The sequence below is a fragment of the Malus sylvestris genome, chromosome 4 (assembly GCF_916048215.2).
Source record: "Malus sylvestris chromosome 4, drMalSylv7.2, whole genome shotgun sequence".
Classification (NCBI taxonomy): domain Eukaryota; kingdom Viridiplantae; phylum Streptophyta; class Magnoliopsida; order Rosales; family Rosaceae; genus Malus; species Malus sylvestris.
The window spans coordinates 16201432-16227034 of record NC_062263.1 but is presented as its reverse complement, the minus strand read 5'-3'; the positions used below and the strand labels follow the sequence as shown (position 1 = coordinate 16227034).

The 25603-nt window shown below is 37.3% G+C and overlaps 1 protein-coding gene and 1 pseudogene across 1 annotated transcript; one reads left to right on the top strand and one right to left on the bottom strand.

Annotated features, from left to right (window-relative positions):
* Positions 1-16149: 16149 nt before the first annotated feature.
* Positions 16150-16930, bottom strand: LOC126620033 (uncharacterized). Its single transcript, XM_050288492.1, has 3 exons — positions 16712-16930; positions 16528-16606; positions 16150-16371 (listed from the first exon to the last, which is right to left on the bottom strand). Exons 1-3 carry the CDS (start codon positions 16861-16863, stop codon positions 16303-16305), a joined length of 300 nt encoding a protein of 99 aa, XP_050144449.1. The 5' UTR covers positions 16864-16930; the 3' UTR covers positions 16150-16302.
* Positions 16931-18523: 1593 nt separating this feature from the next.
* On the top strand, positions 18524-20354 carry LOC126618147 (thylakoid lumenal 15.0 kDa protein 2, chloroplastic-like; annotated as a pseudogene).
* The last annotated feature ends 5249 nt before the right edge of the window (positions 20355-25603 follow it).

Here is a 25603-nt window from a genome sequence, read left to right as displayed (position 1 = left end):
CCAACCCACCGCCCCGATTAATGCCTAGGCCCCAGCCCACTGCCTAGACCACCTAGGCACCCGCCTAGACCCGCCTAGGTTGCAACTCACTTAGACAAAAAATACATAACTTTCATTTTGCATTTTGTTTTTTTCCAATAAATTGTAAGAGACTTGTTGCATACTTGAATGAACAAACATTATATCCTTATTTCACATGTTTTCATTATGTTCCAATACTTCATGATATATATGCATTCTATTTTGTAGTTTATGATGAAATTATATATATTTCAAGTAGAAGCAGACACTTGTTTACATGAAATATGATAGATTTACTTAAATCTGCCTAGTCCGCCTAGGCGCCCGCCTAGGCGCTAGGCCCCAGCCCGCCGCCCGACTAGCGCCTAGCAACTTTTAGAACCTTGTCCATAGCTCTCTCCTAACTCTCTCCCTCTCGGTGCATGCCAAAACCACCATCACACCACCTGCATAAATTCTCAAATCACCAGGAACGCTACGCAATTTGTTCAAAACCTCGTGGTAGCTTGGGAAAAATGCAAACTTTTCGTTATGTGTCTTGACGGAACCCGACGAACCAAACCACTAGGCACCATTTAACTCTCCCTATTTTCCATCTCAGTAAGCTTCGACTTTCTCCCTCACGGTTTTCTTCAAGTTCTAGGGAGATATGGACGATTTCCTAACCCACCATGTTTTCCGGTGAGTTGTAGGATTTTTCCAAGCTAACACCGGCCAAACCTTGTTGATTTGGTCTAGTTTAAAGGTGTAGGATGACTTCTCATAACCCCTAGGCCACAGGTTTGAGCTTGCATACTCGAATCCGAAACCTAGAAAACGAAGAACTCCAACTCGGATGGTCTATTTCAGGTCATTTTTCGATGAGCTCCGGCCAACTTTTGGCCTTAAAATAGATATAATCTTATTCTTCTCGTCCTAAGCTTTGTTTTGCTATATTAGGGGTTAAATTTGGTTGTGTAAAGCTCCGAATGGGGCATTTGAATTTCCTCCCAAATTTCCGACAAACATCCCGTTTTTGTGCAAACGGGGGAAAATATGTTTATTGCATTTATTATTATTAGTCTAATGATTAGTATAGTAATTTTCCGTATAAGAGATGACCACCTAGAGGAGTACCACGAGCATGATAGATTACGACCCTGCGATATATTTATGAGTGGGTCTTTACTTTTAAATATATATTTATTTGGTTTCCATAGATATATATTTAATAATGAATTTTCTACGTTACATCTAGATTAGACTAACGTTTATAAGAATTAGCGGATTGACAGAATTTATGAAATTATCCTAAATCCTACTCAATGCACAGGTAGGCATACTATTATGGGCTATCTTAATTATATTTACGGCCATGAATAGTATTTTATTGACTAGAATTATCATGCATGCTACATTGTTGTTTGTGCTTGCCCGGGCAAGGGCCAGTCTTCACATGTATGTTCATATCGTACCGATATGCTCACTATGGATCCATTGTAAATGCTAGTCCTGTCCTAGATTGCTGCAGGCAATTAGGACTCGTATGTAATGCGCATAGCACCAATCTTCATGTGATTGTAGTACTATAGCGTAAATCATGATTACACTCAATCAAGTTCATGTCATAATATCTCTGCATAAGCTCATGTGTTAGCATATGTCGATGAGCATTGTGGAGCCAAAAATATTCTCAAGGCGACACGTGGATTTTTGGACAAAAAGGACAAAAATACCCTTGCAGTACAACGAGGTTCCTATGTGCAAGCAGCGGGCAACCTTCTTTCAACCAAGACAAAAGTGCCCAAAATAGGTAACAATTCAAAGTCCATCTCATCAAATCCTTTCTACAAGGTAATTCCCAAACACATTCCTTTTAAATTATGTTAATTGGCTAATTAATGGGTTTATTGCCTAATTAACCCATTCATTGTCAATTAAACCATCCATTATATCCAAATAACCACAAAACACATCCAATTCAACCCAAAAAGACCACATGGCCGGCTATCCCCATTCAAAACCTAATCCACCTCCCTTTTTCTAACCTTTTTCACTTTTCTCCATTTTATTATCCCATTTATACAAATAATCAATTTTGTAACTCCTAATTAAACCTAAATTAAACCCAAAAAAACCCTAGCCACCTCCTATCCCTATAATTATACTCACATTCTCACCAAAAAGGCCAATTCCAACACTTTGGCAAAAATCCCAAAATTCTCTAAACACTATTTCTCTCTAAATTCTAACTTTGGCATCGGAGGTTCTTCGGCCAAAGCCCCCCCCATTCATCGTGGGCACGTGAGGCACTTGGCCTTAACCTAAGGTGTTAATTGTTTTGTAGGTGCAAAATTGTCCAAGATCAAGGAGGAAGAAATTTGCATCCACAAGCACCTGATATTATGTGTTCGTCATGCGAGATATTGTGATCATCCGATGTTATACATTTTCTATGTGAAATATTGTGATTTACCGTATTTTTGAAATATTAATGTTCATGGTAAGTGTTTTCGTACTATACTTAGTATATATATTTAGAAACTATACTTGTTTTACAGCGAGGAGTTATATGTTTTTGAAAAGGTTTTACAAAACTTTATTTTCATGCCCATTCACCTTTGTTTTCGCCATTTTAGGTTTTAGTGGCAGAGCTCTTGTGTCGACAAGGATTTTTGGCAAAAGTTGATTTAGGAGACTACTTCCGATGGTATATTTCTTATTTTAATTTTACTGTACTTTACTTATGCTTTGACAACACGAAATTGGTTCATATCCTGCTCACATGTGCACTCTTGTATTTAGTCACTTTTAAGTCTAAATTTATTCACATTTGTCACATCATTACACATTATGGCTTCGTCACCTTCTAATGTATTTTTTGGGCTCTCATGTGGCGGAGATGGTGGGGTTTCTGGTGGAGCCTTAAATAATAACAAGTAAATAATTTGGTGGTGGTGGACGCACTATTTGGTGCAAGTTTCAAATCTTGGGTCACCTTCTCCATTTAAACCAACTCCAACCCTTGCACTCAAACCCAAATATTTAGGCCAATAAAGGATAGAATTTAGGTATGTGAACGGTGGAATGGTTTTAACCCTAGTTTTTTTTCTGTAAGGATTTTGTTTTTTAAACTTTGAGTTAAGTTATCTTAATTTAATTTTAAAAATGTTTTAACGTAAAAAATTTAAATTCCGATAAAATTTTAAAATTCAAACAAATCATACTAAGCAATATCTCAACCAACCACTTTAGTGATAGTTCATAACATAAATGATAGTTGATAAAATAATCTAAATGATACTTGGGGCCAAGCTATCGGCCACTATCATTTGTCCTCAACCGTTTCTAATTTTTTTTTAATTTTCACTTTTATTTTATTGTTGTTGTAAAATCGACGGTGTGTGCAGTGGAATAAATGAAACAAGACACAAAATTTAAGAGGTTCCTCTATAGTCAGTGTGACTAGAGTACGTCCTCGAGGCAACAATGGTGCTCTCATTATAATTTAGAATAATAGGAGTACAAAAATAACTCTCTCTATTATCTCATCTCCTATTCCTCTCTTTTCTCTATTCCTCTTCCGTGAACTTCTTACTTTCATCCTTAGGTGTGTTGTGTTCCATAAGACTTGCTTTTATAGAAGCAAATCACAAGCAACATAGTGAAAGACATATTAGTGGAGTCACCTAACATTCCATCCAATAAAGACAGATTGAAGTGGATTAGTGGCCAGCCATCTAGTCACCCTTACAACACTCCTCCTTGGATGGCCACAAGTCTTCGATTGACTCGTTAAAATCTTGATCTGTTTTTGGATGCTCCCCTTGATGAGTAGTATCATATTTGTTGTGCTTGTTGACTTTCCACATACTTGTTCTTGAATTGGGTTGGAGGGTCTTCTGTTAGACTTCCTCCAAAGGTCTGAATTTACTCCTTTTATCTGGACCTGAATTTGATTCAAGGGTGGTGGACACTTAATCTTGAATCGGACTTATGATTTCTTCAAAGGCCGTCAATGCTTGATCTTGAATGAAATTGGACCATGAGGAGCTTCACGTGGCAAGTGATCTTTGGCTTTGTCGGGGATGAATCAGCACTTGTTTATTGTGCTTGTCTCCACATGCTTCAATGTATCATTTTCACTTGCCTTATCTGCTTTCCTTGCATAAGTGGTATTTTCCTTGGTTTTCCCCCATGCATGTGTGGCATCTTCTCTTGTAGTTTTTGTCCCCTGATGCAGGAGTGGAATGCAACCCTTACATTTGGATGGTTCATCACTTCTTGGTGACTGGAGACCCAACTCCAACATCAATTGAAGATGGTTACTCGAGAGCAATGCTAGGTAAGCAATCAGGAAATGTTCTAGGCAATCGGTTCCTTACTGGAGTTTGATTGGAGGTTCCGACATATTGCTTTCTTTATCCTTGTCTTAGCAGGTAAGAATAAGGACAAAGGAAAGGACAAAGATAAAGCATGATATGAGATACTCTTACTTTCGACAATGATGATATGAGATACTCTTGCTCTTGAGAGGTATTCTTGGAGAGGAAGAAAACTGAGTATTTCAAGATGCTTTGTTGAAGATGCATTCTCGAAGATGAGGAAAAGTTAGATACTCTTGCAAGTCTGCCTTGTTATGGAGAACGGAGGTCGACATATATAGAGATTTTTCAATAGCAAGTAGCGGTGATGTGCTTTTACTCTTATCAGCAACTGTGGTATAATTAGAACAGTAAGATTTACGCGTTTTCAACTTTATCAGAGATCTTTTGACAAAGTTGCACAGGATATCCGAAAAAACTGAGATTGCTTCTGAAAAATGCCAAAGAACTTTATTCAGGAAAATCTGGCTTTTGAAATTCGGAGAGCGGTGCCTCTTCGATCTCTGAACAAGTGGCTCTGTTGCCTCTTCTTTTATAGATACATCAATTATGTTCAAGAGTACACTCAGAAAGTTGATGCATGTAGAAATTTTCCCCTTCTTACACTTCTGAAATTTTATTTGACCTTATTTTTCCATCATCATTTCTAAAAATGGCTTGCCCATCTAACATTTGCTTAGATTTGAGTCTTAGGAGTGATACAGACGAGCATCGTCAAGATAATATATGGCGCCCATCCTTCTTATCTTTTAACGGTCCTCTTATAGTTGGGGACTCTGTGATGAAGAATAACTTAACCGCTAATGTGGTAGCTAGGAATCTTCTCACTCCAAAGGATAACAGAATCCTTTCAAAACGATCTGATGAGTCGGTCGTTCAAGAATTCTTCACTTTCAATGTTCAATGTGTGGGCTCTGTATCCAATATGGGTTAATGCCTACTTGCTCAAACTCACCAAGTTAAATCATTGATGGCTGAGGTGGCAAGTCTTAAATAAGAGATCAAAGGGCTCAAGCACGAGAATAGAGTGTTGCACGTGCTTGCAAATAATTACTCAACGAGTATGAAAAGAAAGCTCAACCAGCTACAGGAATCCGAAAGTCTGATTCAAAGTGATCACCAGAGGTTCGTTGCTAGATTCTGAAAGCAACAGATGTCTTCCCCTTCTGGTGTTTTGCCAAGTACTGGGGTGCCACATGATCAATCTCCAGTGCCTCCTCTTTCTGAGGTACTGCCGAGCACTGGGACTTCACATGAGCAACCTTTGTGAAGGCTTCATCCTGTTTGTTTGTTTTAACTCATGTGTATGCACATATTTGTAATTTCTCGGAGATATTAATAGATAAGCTTTATTTCATTCAATGTATTGTGCTAAATACAATAAATTATATACTTCACTAAGATATGGTACTTCTGGACCAAATATCAATTTATCTTTACCCTCACAAAGATAAATGATCATTCTTAGTGTTGACATTATTTGAGTATTTAACTCATAATCTTCAATCCATATGATTCTTTTAATATCATAAACATCATGGATAAGATTTGTGTTGGCATATTGTTCAATCTGCAATTCGAGACAATATTTCTCTCAACACTTTATAATCTTTCTTGACTCTTCATGAGTCACAATTTAATATCATCGCATCTTCAGGAGTTCTAATTTAATATCATCAACTCTTACAAGAGATTTTAGTATGTTGCAACAATGTCATAATAATAGTACTCATTAAGGCAATTATACCATCCATTGATATTGAGTACATAATTTTTATGCTTTACCCTTCTAGGGCTTACTTCAAGCAATTTGAATCCTTCAGGGATTTTCTACACTTCATGACACATTTTCCTTTGGAATTTATACAGAGCAACTTGCTCCCATGTATAATTGAGGGATTTATTTATGGAGATATGATGTGGGTGACTTACAACCCTTCATATATAATTCTCCATTCATATGAACTTGTTTACAACCTTGTGTCATATTATGTGGGTGTATTTCACTGTATTACAAATGCCCATATGTAACCTCATTGGTTCAACATATGGCTATTTGTATTGCATTCAAGTATATATGTCCATTTTTCCACATTCTTACAAAATTGTAATGGAACTGCCCTTCTCCATTTTTGGCCAATAATTTTTGTTGACGGAAAAAGAACGGGACTCAATATCAACACAGCTCATTAATGAATTTAGTAGCTACTTATAAAAACCAAAATCAAAATTACCATTGGTTATCATCAATCTGTGATCCCATATTCTCATGTGCATGCGCATGCATAAAAACTTTTCATTTCTTTTGATATCCATTGCCTCTTCAAAGGTATTACACTATCTCTTCCAGGATAGTTGTAATTTAGATAATGTGGATCATAACCTCCTCTGGAGAGTTCTAGAGCTTGGATTTTCATCTCCATTTCCGAGAGTTAAGTCATTTGGAACCTATACTTCTATCATGCTTCATGCATGAGACATCAACATTCTCATGTCCGCGGTTTGTCGTATATCCATGCAGCGACTGTCATGTTTCTGGCATGCAACAGTTATGTTTCGGGAATGCAATAGTTTAGGAGTGCCATATTCTTCCTCTTTCGGAAGACTGATTTTTTTTTTCTTTGGTCTAAGGGTCTGCCACGCTTCAAGCATGCAACAAAGAAATTATTTGCTGCCACATTATTTTTGTCCAATAAGGACATCAATTCGTGTAGGCACATTTGCAGCAAATATATGTGATTTCATCACTTTCTTGCATCATTAAATGTATCTGGCATTTGATTCATACATCGTTACATCATTCAATTATTCTGTCTTGATTTTCATGTTGATTGCTTCGTGAATCAAAATAAGACAAATTCTCTTCGTTCTTCTGGAACGGTTTTTTCTCAACATTCTTCTGGAATGATATTTTCTCATCGTTCTTTTGGAATGATATTATTTTCTCCACCTAACGGCGGGAAAATTGTCTTATCAAACTGACAGTTCGCAAACCACGCGGTAAACATATCCTAGTCAAGGGTTCCAAATATTGAATGATAGATGATGTTCAACATCAATGTCCAACATGCGATGATGCCTCGTTTCAGTACGTTGTGGCAGTGCAATAGGCACATAGATAACACAACCAAAAACTCGTAAATATATAATGTTTGGCTGGTTCTCAAACACGAGTTGTACTGAGAAATATTGATGGTTGGTAACATGTCTCAACCAAATTAATAATGCATCATGTAAAGTAGCATATACTCATGTAAAAACTAGCAGTTTTGTTTTCATGAGCTGAGCACGGGTAATCAATTTCACCTGCTTAATAAATGCTTCTGCTAAACCATTTTGAGTATAGACATAAGGAACTTCTTATCCTTATTTAATAGTTTGTGGAGTAAGACTCTTATGGCCTTTATTACAATTAAGTTGAGGTATTGCGGCACTTCAAACTTACGGTACTCATCTAGGAACTTCATGTCCTGATCTTCAGGATCAAGGGACTTCATGTCCAATCTTTTTGTATGATGGAACTTCGGGTCCAATCATTTTATATGATGAGGATCAAGAAACTGCAGGTTCTGATCTAATCAAGGAATTTCGGGTCCTATATATACTCATGTAACAAAAGATAAGTACAATAAATAAATTAAAACAATAGGCAGTAATTTCAGACATAGTGAATAAACTGCATTTAAGTAAAATAAAGCTTGTGATAAGGGCTTTAATTCAGCATCATTCACATAAATCAAAACTTAAAGCAATAGGCGGTAAACCTGTCCATGGTAAATAAATTGCTTTAAAGTAAATAAAACATGTGAAAGTGTTTTAAGCCAACACCATTCACATGAATAAATATATATATTTTTCTTCTTTCTTTTCAAATGGTGCAACACCATCCAAAAGTCTTTACTTTATTATTATTATTATTATTATTATTTCTTATTTATTCACATGCTGCAACATTCCAAGAAGCCTTTGTTCTTTTTTTTTCTTTTTTTTTCACATGGTGCAACGCACCTTTCCAAGAGCTTTGGCCCCATTTCCCCCTTTTTAAATATTATTTTTCATTCAAATGGTGTAGATGCACTATTGTCTTTTTCAGATGGTGCCATACATATTCCATAAACTTCCCCTTTTTTTCTTTCTTTGTCTGTCTCTACCAATCTCAAAATCCACGACCAGTTGGGTTGTTGTGGAGGTCACACAAAACCAATTCAATATAAAAAGGCTACCAAAGACTGGCATTGTTCTTGGATGGCCCAGAGAACATGGCATCGCAAAGCAAGAACCTTCCTACAGAGACATAGATGACAGTGGGGTTGATGGAGGCACAAGAGAGGGAGGCCTGTGTGGATTCATTCTTGCCATCACCATCTCAAACAACCGAGTATTCATGGGAGTTCTCGAGATCCGTCGAAAACGACGCGATTTGGGTTTCCAAATCTAATGAGATTCTTTTGGATCTCTGGAAACCAATTGTCAGGTACGAGTTTTCTTATCTCGTGACGACTACAGGCCGTAAATTTCAATTCTCATCGGAATTCGGTGGGGCGCTTCAGGTGCGGTGGGAGAGACAAAAAATGGACATACCTTTTATTCTGTGAGATTTTAGTTGACAAAGGTGAAAGGTAGGTAATGCTTTACCAGATTTATGGCGTTGTGCTTTCCACTGAGATGAGAGCTTCTCGTGCTGATAACGTGTTGTAAAATCGACGATGTGTGTAGTGGAATAAATGAAACAAGACACAAAATTTAAAAGGTTCCTCTATAGTCAATGTAACTGGAGTACGTCCTGGGGGCAGCAGTGGTGCTTTCATTATAATTTAGAATAATAGGAATACAAAAATAACTCTCTCTCTTATCTCCTCCCTCTTCCTCTACAGTCAGTGTGACTAGAGTACATCCAGTCACCCTTACAACAATTATTTTATTATTAGTGGAACCCGTAATACTTGAGTACGTGTTGTTCAGCATTCAATTTGCTGATTATTCTATGTGGCCCACTAGATTTATGACACTTGTAAAATAAAATTATCCCCCAAACACCTACTATCATGCTAACCAACCATACCAATTCTTCTATATATCAAAAACCAAGGATAAAATGAGGTTTGACCCTCCTAAATTATTACCCTAATTGAAATTAACCTTCTGAACTATTGTTTTGATAAATTAACCCCCTGAACTATTTAAAATCAGTCATTTAACCCCTTGTCGTTAGATTCCGTCCACTATTTCATAAATTCAAGGGCAAATTAATCTTTTTATCATCAAGTCTTACTTGTCAGTTATAACCACCAATAATATAATGACACGTGGACACGGAATAATTCAAAAACTTATAGCATAATGAGAAACATAAAGAAACCAAATGTTTGCATAGTGGATCATTTCACATTGTCATTACACATTATTATATGTCGACATGGTATAATTTTATTGGTGGTTATAAGTAACATGTAAGAATTTATGATAAAAAGACTAATTTGTCTTTGAATTTGACAGAATAGTGGACCAAATCCAACGACAAGGGGTTAATTCACTTATTTTAAATAGTTCAAAAGGTTAATTTACCAAAAAAATAATAATTTTTTTAACTGGACTAATAGTTCAGGAGTCAAACGACAATTTACCCCAAAACCAAACATCCATGTTCTTTCTCACCAAGAATATAAACAGACGTATTGACTCGCCGACATCCATATTTGAGTTAGGTGCCGACATGGCTTCTAGGAAAGCAGGTTGGTATTCGGTCAACCTTGCTAAGGAAATTTCACCCATAAGAAATTTCAAATTATGATGGAAGTTAAAACTGTTTGGTAAAATTCTGGCGAAGGTTGGTGGTTGGTTGTTGGTGCTATCATGGCTTCCACGACGGAGAAGTCCGACGATGGAGCAAGTAAAAAATGGTGCTGCCATGGGGCCACTAAAAAGAAGAGGGTTTGGGGGCGGGGACTAAAGAGAGATTACAAGAGGAGATGCGGGTGGCGTCGACAGAGGAGACGAGTTTTCCAGAAGGTGTTGGGGAAGATGACGGTTTCCATCACCCAAACTACGGCAGAAGCAAGAAGAAGGACGGAGTCTTGGGGGTTTGGGGGGTGTGGAAGACGTTACGGAGGAAAGGGGATGTTTGGATAGGTGGTTAACTTGTATTTGGTTACATGTTTATTAAACCTAAGTTTCAATAGGTGTTTTGTTCTCATCATCAGGTCACTTTATTTTGTCATTATTTTGGGTACTAACTAGTGTGTACCTAAGTATTGTAAAACCTTTGAAAAATAAATAATTTAAAATAAATCTTAACAATTTTTTTCATTTTTATTATTTTTGGTAATTATTTCATGAAATTGAGAGTTAACATCGATTCATTTTTGCAAGGCATGGTCCCTAAGATTTGCATAACTCATCACTTTGGTCTATGAGATTTGAAATCAATAGAAATGGTCCTTGAGTTTATCTACTATCAATCATTTTGGTCATTCAGTAAAAATTTATGTTAAATAAGGACCAAAATAATAAAAATAACCTAAATTTAATAAACAATTGGCCAAATTAGGGGTGGGCACAGGCAGGGCCGGGCCGAATTTTGAAGGGACCAGACTGAACCTGGTTTTTAAACAGACGGGTTGGGCCAGGCTGGGATACTATTTTCTAATATAAAAACCGGACCTAACCCGGCCTGTTTGAAACAGGCCGGGTCCACGGGTCCTTTGTTTTTTATTTTTTATTTTTTGGTAAAAAAAAAACCTGAATTTGCACAGATTCAAATTTCAATCCCAACACAGATTCCTGCCAGTGCGGTGTGCAAATTTTACAGTTTGCACACATTCACTCCCTGCACAGATTCCTAACCTTATGCAGAACAATGTCCAGCCTAGAAGTACAAGCATTAAGAACAACAATTAGGCATCAAAGTTACAGCAGAGTTTGATGATGAAAACAATAGCTAGTAGCCTGATTTAAATTGAATAATAACCAACTTATAGTCTATAATTGTAAATGATGAAATAGCAACAACAACACCTACGATAATTGCAAATAAAAAAGACACCATAAATTTTTATCTTTAATATCATGATATACACTTATTATTTAACTTGTTTAGCACCATTTTTTATCTTTGAAGTGGTCGTACAAGACTCCAAAAAGGAACCCAACTTTGGAACCAAAACAGAAGGCACTTTATCTGACCTATTACAACAAATACATATAGAATCAAATTAACCTTATAGAAAACATACTTCATCATTCCAACATTTTATATTAGAGCTCTGTTTATATGCCTCAGTTTCATCATAATCACCTTTTCATAAAAAAACAACTACAACTTGTCTGCAAATTAGATTGGCTTCTGAAATAGTTGAGAAATGCAAAGGAAACTCTCAAATTTGAACCACATCAGCGTGGCATGATTTTATCATCCACTGCTACCCCAAATGGCATCAGAATAAAACCAGAGTGCCTTTTTTCAGTACTGAAACTTTTTTGTAGCAAATACAGTATCCATATACAAGAACAAACCGAAATTCGAAATTTGAAGTCACTGATTTTAAACATTTACAATTCACAGATAGTTGGTGTACAGATTAATTGAATCACAGATAGTAACTAACTTCCATATCAGTACTGAAACTTTTTCAACATTTACAATTCACAGATAGTAACTACACCAAAAATTCATAGATAACCAGAAATTCATCAATCTACGAATTCTAATTTAAAAACCCTAAAATATCTACACTAGAAATTCACATTAATAATAAACCCTAATTCAAAATTACCTAAATTTTAGAGGGATGATGGCTGGTACCAGTGTCCTCGATGACGGTTGATAAGCTCATATTTATATATATTTTACATAAAATTCACTTGTCTTTTATTAGTTAGTTCCTTATATTTTTGAGCTATTTACTATGTTTTTGTGTTTTGTGTGATTTATCAAGCAAAGAAAAGAAAAGTAGCACAAGTGAGTTATTAAGTAACAAATTCGTCAAAACTGCCTGTGCAGATTAGCTGACTTTGGAAGCATGTTACGAACAGCTCAGAATGAATGAGAGAATGAGCCTTATATGCTTGGAAAGCTACGGGTGTCTATTTTCTGGAGCAATTTACGGATTGTTAATATCATTTTTCTAGAAGACGTTATGGGCATTGTAACACTGAAAGGTTCAGAAAATGGCTAAGCAGATTTGGCTAATAAAGTGAGAAAGTAAAGGCACTTGTTTTGTGTTTTGCTTTGTCATCAACACTCAGCAGCAAATGGGGTTATGATTGCACTCATTTGGCTTTGGAGCAAGTGGAAATGCATAGCTAGAAGATGAACAAGGCACATGGAAGAAACATGGACAGCACAAACACAAAGAGAAAGGCATGGCATGGACAGTTTGACATGGGCAGAAAATGGGTGGATTGTTGGCTGAAATAATGAAGAATATGTGTGTGCAAATGCAAAGGAAAAACACACACACATGGGCAAAGGAAACACACACACATGGGCAGAAAATGGGTTGATTTGTGGCTGAAATGATGGAGGTCATGTGTGTGCAAATGTAAAGGGAAACATGGACATCACACACCCATACAAAGTGCACATGCAAGGAATTGAAGTGGTCCTCTCCTTAGCCTATAAATACATCCACCATTCCCCTTCCTAAGGACAATCTTGATCCATCAAAAGAGCTTCATTCACAAACACAATTTCCTTGTAGTGACCCCCATCCATTCATCTAGCCATACTACATCTCACCAATCCATACACTTTAATCTCTTAGCCGTGCAAATCCATTCCATCCATTCATCTAGTCATACTACATCTCACCAATCCATACACTTTCATCTCTTAGCCGTGCAAATCCATTCCATCCATATATCCATACACATCCTAGACACTTGTGCTACAACAAGATGGTGAAAACAAAGGTCCTTGGCGTTTCAAGCTTGGAACTTTGGAGCGGTTTAGGTGTACTTCGTTCTTGCTTTCAATGTCTACTTTGTTATTTTCTAATTTTGTTGCAATTATGAGTGGCTAAACCCCTATTTAGTTAGGGGGAAGTTTGAAGCCATGAACATGCTTGAGATTTGAATTGATTTCTTCCAATTGTGATTTGATAAGTTGTGATTGCAATTCAATTATCTATTTTATTCATAACTGATTCTTGTATTTTATTAAGGATGCATACTTAGTTTTCATGCATGAATTAAATGCTAGAATATAAATGAGTTTCACCTAATCGTTACAAGTTTATATTCATGAGTAGTGAAGGTTGTTTATCACAATCGCGTTAATTGAATTCTTGGCAATTGTATCATGCATTCATAGTTATAATTACCTCGTCAACACTTATGATTTTCATTGAACGTAATGATCTCTGATTGTATCTCTATTATGCATTCATATAGGGGACTTTTAGAGAATGATTTGGGTTGTCGCATGCATTCATCAAATTCAATGAGTAAAGGAAAATCTGAGGGTTAATTTGTGCATCACGGTTAATCTGGGGTGTTGAGCATCATAGTTTATTGAAAAGCAATTGGAAATCAATTCATATACAAGTGTGTCATGTGTGAAGAACGGACCTCTAACTAATCCATCCATCATCTCATTTCTTAAATTCGTTTTACAATCTGCCTAGTTTTATAACTTGTTTGTTTGTTTCAAATTCATCAAAACTAAAATCCCCCTTTTACTTTCTTGTTTCAAAGTGTTTAAAATCTGTTTTGTTTGTGTTTTAGAGTGTTTTGAGTCAAGTCAAAACCCAAATTTCGTCCAAAGTTGTGTTAGAGTCAGAAACTGCCTAGTTTGTGTTTTTAGGTAGTTTTAAGTGTCTTTAAGTTATTTTGAGTCTTGTGAACCTGTTTTGAGTTCTTTAAGTCTATTCAAACGTTTTTAACTTTGTTTTTATGTTTTTGAGTTAGTTTAGAGGTTTTAGCAAGCCCTCCTAATCTCCGGTTTAGAACGATCCCTACTTGCATTATTACTACAATTTGACAACAAGAGAGTTTAATTTGAGTGCTTAACTTTCATCGCATCAACGGTGATGGTGGTCGCGACAGCGGGGTTGTTGTCGAAGAGGAGAGAATCGACAGCGGGGGTGATGGCCTGGGTTCTCTGGGATGTCATCGAGGAGGATGATGGGTGGTGCCGTTGTGTTCGTTGCGACGGCGGTGATGTTGTCGAGGAGAATCGACGGCTGGTGAGCACTTTGAGGAGGAGGAGGACGATTGGAGTTTAGGGAAGGGAGTCGAGAGAAAGGAAGCCGAGGGAGTCGAGGGATTGAAAGTCTAATAGTGAGAGTGATTCTAGAACTCAGGAGGAATTGGCTAGGGTTGAAACTAACAGTTGAGATTGGATGATAAGTTATCATTCAATCTCCGCCGTTCATTATAATTAGAAACAGGTCGGTCTGGGTACCCATTTGTTTTAATTAATGGAACTGGCCCGACCCGGCCCGGCCCGTTTTCTCTCTACAATTTTTGGAACCGGCCCTTACCCGCCTCGACCCGCGGTTCCTCTACTTATTTGCCCACCCCTAGGCCAAATGATTTGAAAAAAAAAAAATTGAGGGTATTTTTTTTTGTCATTTTAGCCTTATTTAATGGAGATTTTTCATGGAATGACCAATTATGTGCTTCTTCCAGAAAGTACTTTTAAGTGTTTTTCCAAAATTTACTTACATTTTTACTAAGGTTTGGATCTAAAAATATTTTCACCAAAAACGCTTTCAGTTATTTTAAAAGCACATCTAAACGAGCACTAAAGTGTTGACTAATGATTATGCCTAAACTAATTGGAAATCGGTGTTTGAATATGGTCACCATTTGGTGTGCGAGGTCACATTTATTGATCATTTATGCACGTCACCATTTGGTGTGTGAGGTCACATTTATTGATCATTTATGCACGTCGAAAAATGTTGAACTGAGAGTGCATTAAAATGTCAAAGTTGAAGGAAAGTGTGAACTACGTATGACTTGATCCCGTCGTCATGTACGTAGGTAGTCTAACAATGAAGTTACATGCAGCCATAAAGTAAATGCAAAGTTATTTCACTATTGGTCCTTGAATGGGGTCTTGTTCATATCTCGACGAAATCAAGATGATTTGGTATTTAAATTGGTTCATGATTTTCATACATTCTGTTATGTTATACTGCATTTTTTAAAGAAAGTGTGTAGTAAGTAGAGAGAAATTAATGCAATAGCTTAATAATAATAAATCACAAAATAAATAGATAAATCCTTTCTAGTAGCACATTAAGCAAACAGGAAGCCTGAGGTTAAATGGCAATCTTCCCAATCAAAACATTAATTAAGAACCTTTTAAGATTTGCATAATTCACTTGTCCAGAAGAGAAAGAAGTTGAATCCCCTCTCCCTCTACCACCTCCACCTCCACCGACCACCACCCACCACCACCACTCACCAACCAATTCACAAAATGTACCAAAGCTTGCAATGTGCTAGTAATCAAGATTGTTTTGCTTTAGCTTATGCAACTTTTATCTTATAAGGGCCAGCATCATGTCTGAATTAGAATCATAAAATATGTTAGGATGCTTGTCAAACAACTCACCATCTGCATCTCAAATCCTCAGTTTGAATTTCCAACTATCATTACAATAGCAGAAATTCGAGGGAAATGATATCTTCAAACCACCTTTTCGCATGCCCTGTTTATTTATGTTCCTTCATTCCTTCGATCTATTCAATCCCAAGGTTTGAAATAGACACGTGCAAGGACCGGTGTGCGGAAATCATTTCTCAAATTCAATCCTTTGCAGAAAATAAAATTCGTATTTAAGCATTCGATCCAAAACAGAAGATGATTACAATGAAGGAGCATTATAAACCTTATAACGTGCAACTAGTGTTTCAGCCAAGTAATTCGAAACAAGAGCAAGCCCATTTCGACATACACGTAAAACAGCTAAGGGAAGTAAACAGGCCAGTTGAAATAGTAGGACTCCCTGTGGTCCTTGTCCATGTATTCGTTCCACTGCAATAACACCAAAAACAAAACATACCTTAATTTATAGGGCTCTCAAACTTCAAAACCCAACAAAATTACCAAATGGGGTTTCACTAGAATCAATATAAAGCTTCAAGATTTCGGCTTTTTTTCAACATTTAGGACACAACCAACCAAACATACCTTAAATTTGTAGGGCTCCGCTTTCTTCATTGCCTTTTTCCAATGGTACTGCTCAAACAGCATTGCTTTGTCATGCCAACTGGAACCATTTTTCAAAATTGGGGAAAAATAAATTCAGAGACACAAAAAATTGGAACCAAATCAGAAAGTGGGTAATCATCCAAATTCAGAAATGGTGACATACTTGAACTGATTGGAGAGCTGCCACATGTAGGGATTGACCCAAGTGAGGGCTGAGAAGGCGGTGGACCCGATCCATATGTTCACAAATCGTTCCGGGTCGGCATGTGGGACACCCGGGTCTCCTCTATATGCGTTACCGAAGTACTTCTCCATTTCTCAGTCTCTCCGTTGCTCTCTGCGCTTTCTTATCCTCCACCTCCGATGAACACAATGTGAATGAGCAGATATATATATATATATATATATTCTGGGTTTTGATATTTGGGCCTCTACGGGTAGAACAGGCCCATAAAATTCCCGAGCCCAAAAGCCCAAATGTCCCCGCCAATTTGTACTCAAATTAAAGTGGGGAGTTGGAATTTTTTATTACATATTACTCACAACTCATGACAAAAAAAATTCTATGGTAGTTAGGAAAATAGAATATTTCGGGTTTTTTTTTTTTGTTTATTACATCGATATTTTTATAATAAGGGAAGAGAGAGTTTAGCTAAGCCACATAATAAGTAACCTAATTTGGTATCGAATCCGTTATTCACGAGATTTTGGAAGTGTTGGAAAGGTTTCTGATACTAAACTGCAATCCAGTTGGAACTCAACAGAGATAGAATTAAAGCTGAGTAAAGATCTTGATGGGGAAATAGTTGACAGCACTTATTTCAAGCAGATAGTTGGAAGTTTGATGTATCTAACTTCCACGAGGCCTGATATCATACATTCTGTAAGCGTGATAACTCGATATATGGAGAATCCCACTGAGATGCATCTCAGGCATCCAAGAGAGTATTACTTGAAAGGCATAACTGATTTTCGGATTCTTTATAAGAAATGAAGAAAGTCGAGTTTTCTTGGTTTTACTGACAGTGATTACGCAGGTGATATTGATGATCATAAAAGCACTTTTGAAAATGTGTTTTTAATGAGTTCGCGTGCAGTTTCATGGTCTTCAAAGAAGCAACAAATTGTGACATTATCCACTACTGAAGTTGAGTTCATGGTAGCTACTCATGTTCCTGCCAAGCTATTTGCCCAAGAAGAATGCTAGAAGTTCTTGGGGAACCAACAACAATATTCAACAAAAATTTATTCTGATAATGTTTCAGCAATCAAGTTTCCAAGAATCCAATTATGCATGGAAGAAGTAAATATATTGATGTTAGATACCATTTCTTGCGTGATCTATGCACAAATGGTGTGATTGAGTTGAAGTTTTGTAAGACTAAAGATGATGCTGCTGATCTCATGACAAAACCTCTCAAACAACCAGTGTTCAAGAAGCTTAGAAGTATGCTTAGAGTTTGTTCAAGGGAGGGACTCACACAAAGGTGAAGATGAAGATTAATCCTAAACTGTTTTTTGCATAAATCAGTTTAAGGGATGGTGTTAAGATTTATTTTAGATTATTTATTTTTCAAATAAATTAAGTGGTTGCATGTAGTTAGGAGACTTGTTTACCTAGTCTATAGGAGAATTCCTGAGTTGTAGGAATCATGGTTAGGTTAATTATGTTTATTTTTCATGCTGGAGTCGTGGTATGTAGTTCCACAATATCTGCAAAGTGGACGTTATGTTGCTTGCAGCAGTAGACTTGCTTTTCTTATTTAAGTTTTAATTTATCATTCAAGTTTATTAATGAAATTCAGAGCTTCTTAGCCATCTCTTTAGTAGCAAGCCTAAGTTTACAGTTTCAAAATGTTAGCCAACAAAAATATCCCATTGTCCAAAACCCTTTTCAACTGCCATGGTGTCATAACAAAAGCAGGAAATAATGCCATTATATCTCCACTGACCTCCTCCTTCCTAAACAATCTCACGTCCTGCATTCAAGCCACCCATCATTATCACTGCGTCCTTTCATCACATCTCTTCAACCCAAAACCCAACACCCAATTTAGCAACTGGGTCTTGGAGTTCCGGTCCACATCTTTAAATTTTGTGCTTTCAGCTGCTCTCACTCTCGGACTATCTCTCTCAGGTCAGGCAAGCTTTTTTGCATTTTTTTCTCCTTTTCCGCAATTGCATATAATATAATATAATATAGCACACCAAAAATGTCAAAAGCCGACATCTTTGTGTAGGAGCAGGGATTGCAGAGGCAAAAGTTGGAGTGAACAAGCCAGAATTGCACCCCAAAGAGTTTAGTCCTATAATTGATGTAGATGGCTTCATGTGATGGCCAGGTCTGCTTTCTTATTCATTGATATCTCTAAGTTTTTGGTTTTTATTTTTTTTACATGTTTTGCTCAGATTTTTAAGTTGGAAAAATCAAAAAGGAAAATGTGCACGCAAGGTTCCATTTGATAATCGTTTTGTTTTTTACTTTTTGTGCCTGAGATACAATGTTTTGCACCTTGGGGCGCTCCTAGGCGGCATTGGAGGCAGGACGCCAGCAATTTTGCCTCTATTTTTTTAGAGTAGGCGGAAACTCGCCTAGACTTCATCGGGGCGTGCCTAGGCAGTTGGGGCGTACCTGAGGTGTTTGATTGGGCATTCTTAGGACCTTTCAATGATCCAAAATCTTGCTTGAAATTTGAAACTTTCTAGAAACCTCTGGTTTCTGTGTTGCAATGGCGTCTTCACGAAGAAGATGACCATGCAAAGAAGAAGAAGGGTTTTATTTATTTATAAAAACTTGACCCAAAATGACTATGTTTTGGCCAAGCCTAAATTTTATTTTTTATATTTTATAATCACAGCAGGTCCCCTCCTTCTTCCCCACCCAATACCTAATGCCCAATTCTCTCTGCTATATTTGACTAAATCCCCAATTCCACAATTTTCCAAGTGCTCAAACCCTAAATTCACAATCTCATTCAAATTTTACTCCAATCTCATACCTCAATTTGTTTCAAAATTCTCCCCACCACCACAATTTGATTAAAAATTCAAGCTTTTTAGTAATCTAACCTCAATTTGGTACTGGTCAATTTGATTTCTCATTTTATTGTTGATTAATTTATTTTACACAACATTATATATATATAAAATATAAAAAATTTTGTCCCATTAGATGACTCCTCAAGGCTTTTGCCTAGGCAAGGCTATGCAAAACACCTTGCCTACGCCTTCACCTTTGAAAACATTGCTAAGATATGAGAAAAGTATATGGGGAATAAGGGATGAAGAAGGGCAATGGGGGAAAGTGGTATATACAAGGAAGACGGAATGAAAACAAAATCTTAAAAGTGAAAACAAATTAAAATAGATTTTGGATTTTAGTTTACATTTTGTGTATTTCTGTACCTTTCTTCTGTATTTCTCTCGCTATTCTTCATCCACTCTTCTTCGTCATTCATTTTCCCTATGTATTTCTCTTTCGTCACTAACAAAAAAAAAATGGTTATCAAACGAATGCTTAGTTATCATGGGGTCGCTTAAACTTTGGATGAAATAACATAATCAGATTAAGCTCAAGTGTTTGTAATTGCAATGAATGGTGAAATTTTCCAGGAGAAAAGACTAGCTGAAGAGATTGCTGATATAGAGAAGTGTACTGGTTATAAGTTGAGGGTTCTCGCTCAGAACTATCATGACATACCAGGTGTGCTCAATGTTTTTAAGGCTTTGACATTCACAATTCAGAGTGGTTTGGTTTTGTTTTCGCGTTTTGATAATTGTTTTACAAGAAAATGTTAATTGTCACGTAGTCTAACACGTTATGTTGCTCTAGTCCTACAAAGTAAGGTCAAAATTAGTGACTATTGTTGTGTCATCTATTCGTGTGATGTTGAGAATCAATTGTAAATCAAAACCAAAAGATATGTATTTTAGTTTTCGCTCCACATTTTCCATCTCGCATTGTAGTTTTTCCTACCTGCAAGGGCTTATTGTTGCTTTTCCTACCTACAATGAGCGATCGAACAACTTTTGAGAAATCAGTGACTATTGTTGTGTCATTTTTTCCTGCCATTCGTAACCATTATGAATCACATTTTACCTTATGTTACTATGAGCATTTTACCACACAATTCAAAAGAAATTTTACTAATGACTTCAAAGGTTGGGAATTATCATACACTTATAGTTGACAATCAAGTGGCTTGTATTAGCAATCATCGTTGTGGTAGCTCTAGACTTTGCTTAAAATGATTACATACTATTAATTCAACCACATGAAACCTTATGATCATATCTCTACTTTGCACATGCAAACCCTTTCTTACCTTAGGTGACCACTAGGTTCACTAGTTATGGGTTAATCTCGAGGAAAACTTAGCAAGGTTCTAAAAAACGCTAGGAGTTGGTCGGGCAACAGGTTGGGGCCTAGCACCTAGGATGCTAGGCGGTGATAAGGCGGGGGCCTAGGCGAACTAGGCGGATTTAAGTGAATTTATTACATATTGTTTAAATAAGTGCCTATTTATATTTAAAAAACACATAATTGTATTAGGATACATAAATTGCATAATAAAATGACATATAGATTATATAATATTAGAACATATTGAAAATATGGAGAACAAGCATATAATGGGTGTTCACGCAAATAACAAGTCTTTCTTACATTCTATTGAAAAAATAAAATGCAAAATGAAAATTTATCAATTTTCTGTCTAAGTGGGACTTGCCACCTAGGCGGGTTTAGGCAGGTTTAGGCGGGCTAAGCGGATGCTTAAGTGGGTCTAGACGCTATTTTTTAATTTTCAAATGCCTAGAGACTAATTGGGCCGGTGGCTAACCGCCTAGACGACGCTAAGCGGGAATTTTTAGAACAAAGCGTGCAACTAGATAATATTCTCCATTATTTTATCCTGGGATAGAGAAGTTTGTTTTCTTTCATTTATCTCAGATTGAACTTTCTAGTTCAACATCTTGAGTTGGTGGAGGTGGAATAAACTCAAGGATAGAACTATGGCCGGACGACTTCACCAAAAATGCAAGTTATCGTACGTAAGTCAAAGGTTCCGTCTCAAAACACATTATCAGTAAGGGTAATACTCCTTATAAACTCATGTAATGTTTTTTTTTTTTTTTTTTTTTTTAAACTTTCCGACCTGCAAACAACTCACATCCTCACATTCTCAAGGTCCAAATAGATAGGGTCCCATCAATAACACTTGAATATGTAAAGAACCTCCTAATTATGAAAAGGAAATGAACAAACCCCTAATTAAGAAGTTATAATATGAACACGATTAGAATATTCCTTCTCCTTCCTAATATCGAATTAATATAAAGCAACAAAAAACTTGAAAACGGAGCATTTGGCTGGAATTTTCCAATGTCAGGACCATTAGTCCATTCTCATTGTAGAATTATGACTCCTTGTTTAATATGTGGCAAATATTGCACTATATATAGGTTATGTTTATTTCTATTTAAGTAGGAATCTTACACTAATTACAATAGAAAATTACATTCTTATAATACATGCTATAATTACATAGAGGATTCCAAATTAATTAAGTCTATTCTAACACCCCGACAAACTGTACGAGCCTAATCGGACAAGTTTGGAGAAAAGGAGGCCATGACAAGGCAGATGAAGAGCCTTGGTGAGAAGATTAGCCGGTTGATCAATAAAGATAATATAACAAACACAATGACTACGAATGACAACTTTTTCATGAACAAAGTCACAATGAAGTTTGACGTGTCACGTGTGAGCATGATGAACTTGGTTAATACCAAGATAAGTGGCATTCAAATTATCACAATGTATTAAAATAGGAATAGACAAGCGAGCACCAAGCTCACGAACAAGACAGCAAATCCAAGTGGCCTTAGCACACACATGAGCTAAGGAGCGATACTCGGATTCAATACTAGAGCGGGAAACTGTGGGTTGCTTTTTGGAGCACCAAGATATGAGATTAGAAGCCAGATAAATAAGATAGCCAGTAGTGAAGCACCGAGTATCTAGAAAAACATGCCCAATCGACATCTGAATAAGCAGAGAGGGTAGCAGAAGCAGTTTGAGGATGCAGATGAAAGCCGAAGGGTGAAGTACCTTTAGCATAATGAAGAATCTCCTTAGCAGCTACCATGTGAGTAGTGCAAGGAGAACTCATATATTGGGCAACTATGTTGACAGCAAAGAATATATTAGGACAAGTAAGAGTAGGATATTGCAGAGAACCAACTAACTCACGAAAAGCAGTAGGAAAGGCAATCAGAGAACCATTAGTAGCAATGAGAGCCACCTTGGCAGTAAGGTGAGTCGAGGCCAGCTTACACGAAACTATATCAAACTTTGTAAGAAGATCATTGACATATTTGAGTTGATGTACGTGAATACCAGTAGAGTCATGAGAAAATAACTAGGGGAACTGAGATCCTTGATGTCAAACTGCTGGCCAAAAAGAGTGACAAACTGAGTAAGTAGAGTTGAAGAGCTACCAGCGACCACAACCTCATCCACATAAAGAAGCAAATAAATAGTGTGGTGAAGACGTTAAAAAATAAAAAAGAGATGAGTCAACAGAACTCGAAGTGAACCCAATGGATAAAAGAAAGAAACAAATCTAGTGAAATCAAGCGCGTGGAACCTTTGTAAGAACATATAGGGACTTGTGAAGATGACATACATGATAAGGACGAGTAAGATTAACGAAGGCAGGAGGTTGAGCCATGTAGACATCTTCCTGAAGAAACCCATGAAGAAAAGCATTTTTAACATCCAGTTGACGTAACGGCCAACAACTAAACTAAGAACAGTGCAAATAGTAAGAAGTTCAACTACAAGACTAAATGTCTCGATATAGTCAATACCTGGTCTCTGATAAAGTCATTTCGCCACTAAACAAGCTTTGTACGGATCAACAGAACCATTAGGATAACACTTGATTCGAAAGGCCCACTTGCAACCAGCGATGTTCTAACCAAACTGAGGATGAACAAGTGACCAAGTATGATTACACAAGAGAGCATTAATTTCCTCTGTCATGGCTTGCCTCCATTGTGGGTGTTTAGATGCCCGAGAAAAACAATTAGGTTCGTCCGTTTTCAAGAGACACTAAAAGAGCATGCAGAAGTAGATACCGTACGGTGTCATCAGTGCAGTTTTTAGATTTAATGATCCCATCACAAAGGCGGGTGACCATGGCAGATGAGTAGAGGTAGTAGATGCATGAGATACGGTAAGCATGGCAGGAAATGATGTTGTAGAAGGAGCAATGTGGATATGCGTGGGCCCAGAGGCAAATGGTGGAAAGGTTGGGCCATATGCAGACCCAGTAAAGACAAAAGTAGATTGCTTGGCAGTGGGTGTTGGTCTGAAGCAGAAATAAGCATAGGCCCTGAGATTAGCAAAGGTGTGTTGGGCTGGGGCCTGGACCCTGGGTCTTGATGTTAGTATGGGCCCAGAAGCATAGTGGGTTGGCTGGGAAGGGTCCAGCGAGTGGCGTGAGAATCGTGCAGCAACAGAGGATGGGCCACAGGTGAAATAGGGCTTGGAACAACATGGGTTTTGGCAAAGGAAGATGAAGTGTGTGGGCTGTGCGGAGGGGTGGAATACTAGGCTTCAAAATCAAGCCCAAAAAACGATCCTTTTGAGGTATGGCATGCACAAAATATTCGTACACGCCAGAGACGATCACAGGGGCATGAGGCTGAATAGGTGGTGTGTTGGCTTTGTGACGAGGTTGAATGGACCTTTGCAACAAATAGGTGTAGTAGCTTGGGTAATTGATGGTTCCTTGTACCCTGTAAAACATGAAACATGGAAATCACTATAAAGAAAAGATGACTCGTTAAAAATAACATGACGGGACACATAGACACAACCAATGGAGGGATCAAGACAACAATAATCTTTATGTTGAGTAATATAACCAAGAAAGACACAGGTTTAGAATGACTCTCTAACTTGTGAGCAACATACGGTTCTATATGAGAAAAACATAGACAACCAAAGACACAAAGATGAGAATAAGTGGGAAGATAACCAAATAGAACGTGACAAGGAGTGGTCTAATCTAAAACGGGTGTGGGAAGGAGATTAATAAGATGAATGTAGTGAGAGCCGCTTCAACCCACAAGGTGTGAGGTAAGCTGACAGTGTGGAGAAGAGATCGAATAAGAGTGGCAATGTGGGGATGTTTCCGTTTAGCAAAACCATTTTGTTGTAGGGTGTGGGGACAAGAATAGTGTTGTTCAATGTCATTTTCCTGACAAAAGGTAGAAAAGGATTGATTAACTTTCTGTGCCACAGTCACTTTGAAGGACCATAATAGTGGCATGAAACATGTTACGGATCATGGCAACAAAACTTTAAAATATCAAGGACCTCATATTTTTGTTTCATAGGATAAATCCAGGAATAGCGGGAAAAATCATCAATGAAAAGTACATAATAACGAAGACTACTGATAGAAGTAACCACAAACATTCACACATCATAATGAATAATATAAAAAAAGGAAGAACCACATATATTAGTATTGGAATACAAAGGTAATTGGGTGGACTTACTAAGGGCATATGCTGTACAAAAAGACTTATCAACCTTGATAGTAGAATCCAAACTAGAACAAAAACGAGGCATAACAGATGACCAACATGTTGATGCCAAGTGATGGAAGAGATAGCAGCATAAGCTTGAAGGACTGCAGAAGCGGTGGAAGACAAAGAGTAAAGCCCATCTTTACAAGGTCCTAAAACAGCGAATTGGGCTGAGAAAAGGCTGCGGAAGTGGGCTGCTAAGTTGGTGGGGAAAAGACTGTGGAAGTGGGCCAACAACAGTAAAAGGCTGAGGTGCATTGGTAAAAGGCGGCTGGTGATGGAGGCCATAACTTACGCATAATGTAGGCCAGAACTAATGCTAAAGCACAAGAAGGAGAAAAAGGTAATGGATGTGACGCAGAAGAGAATGGGTTTGGGTGTTTATTTTTGTTGGTTTGGTTGTATGGGATGGGATGCAACGTGGATGAGAACCGAAGGAAGAAACTACAAA

Bases quoted from the DNA above. Each gene is read 5' to 3' on its own strand.
- LOC126620033 (XM_050288492.1), bottom strand. From the start codon at position 16,863: ATGGAGAAGTACTTCGGTAACGCATATAGAGGAGACCCGGGTGTCCCA. The intron at 16,607-16,711 runs GTATGTCACCAT...AAATGGTTCCAG, and splicing joins CAGCTCTCCAATCAGTTCAA to TTGGCATGACAAAGCAATGC. The intron at 16,372-16,527 runs GTATGTTTGGTT...GTGTTATTGCAG, and splicing joins CGGAGCCCTACAAATTTAAG to TGGAACGAATACATGGACAA.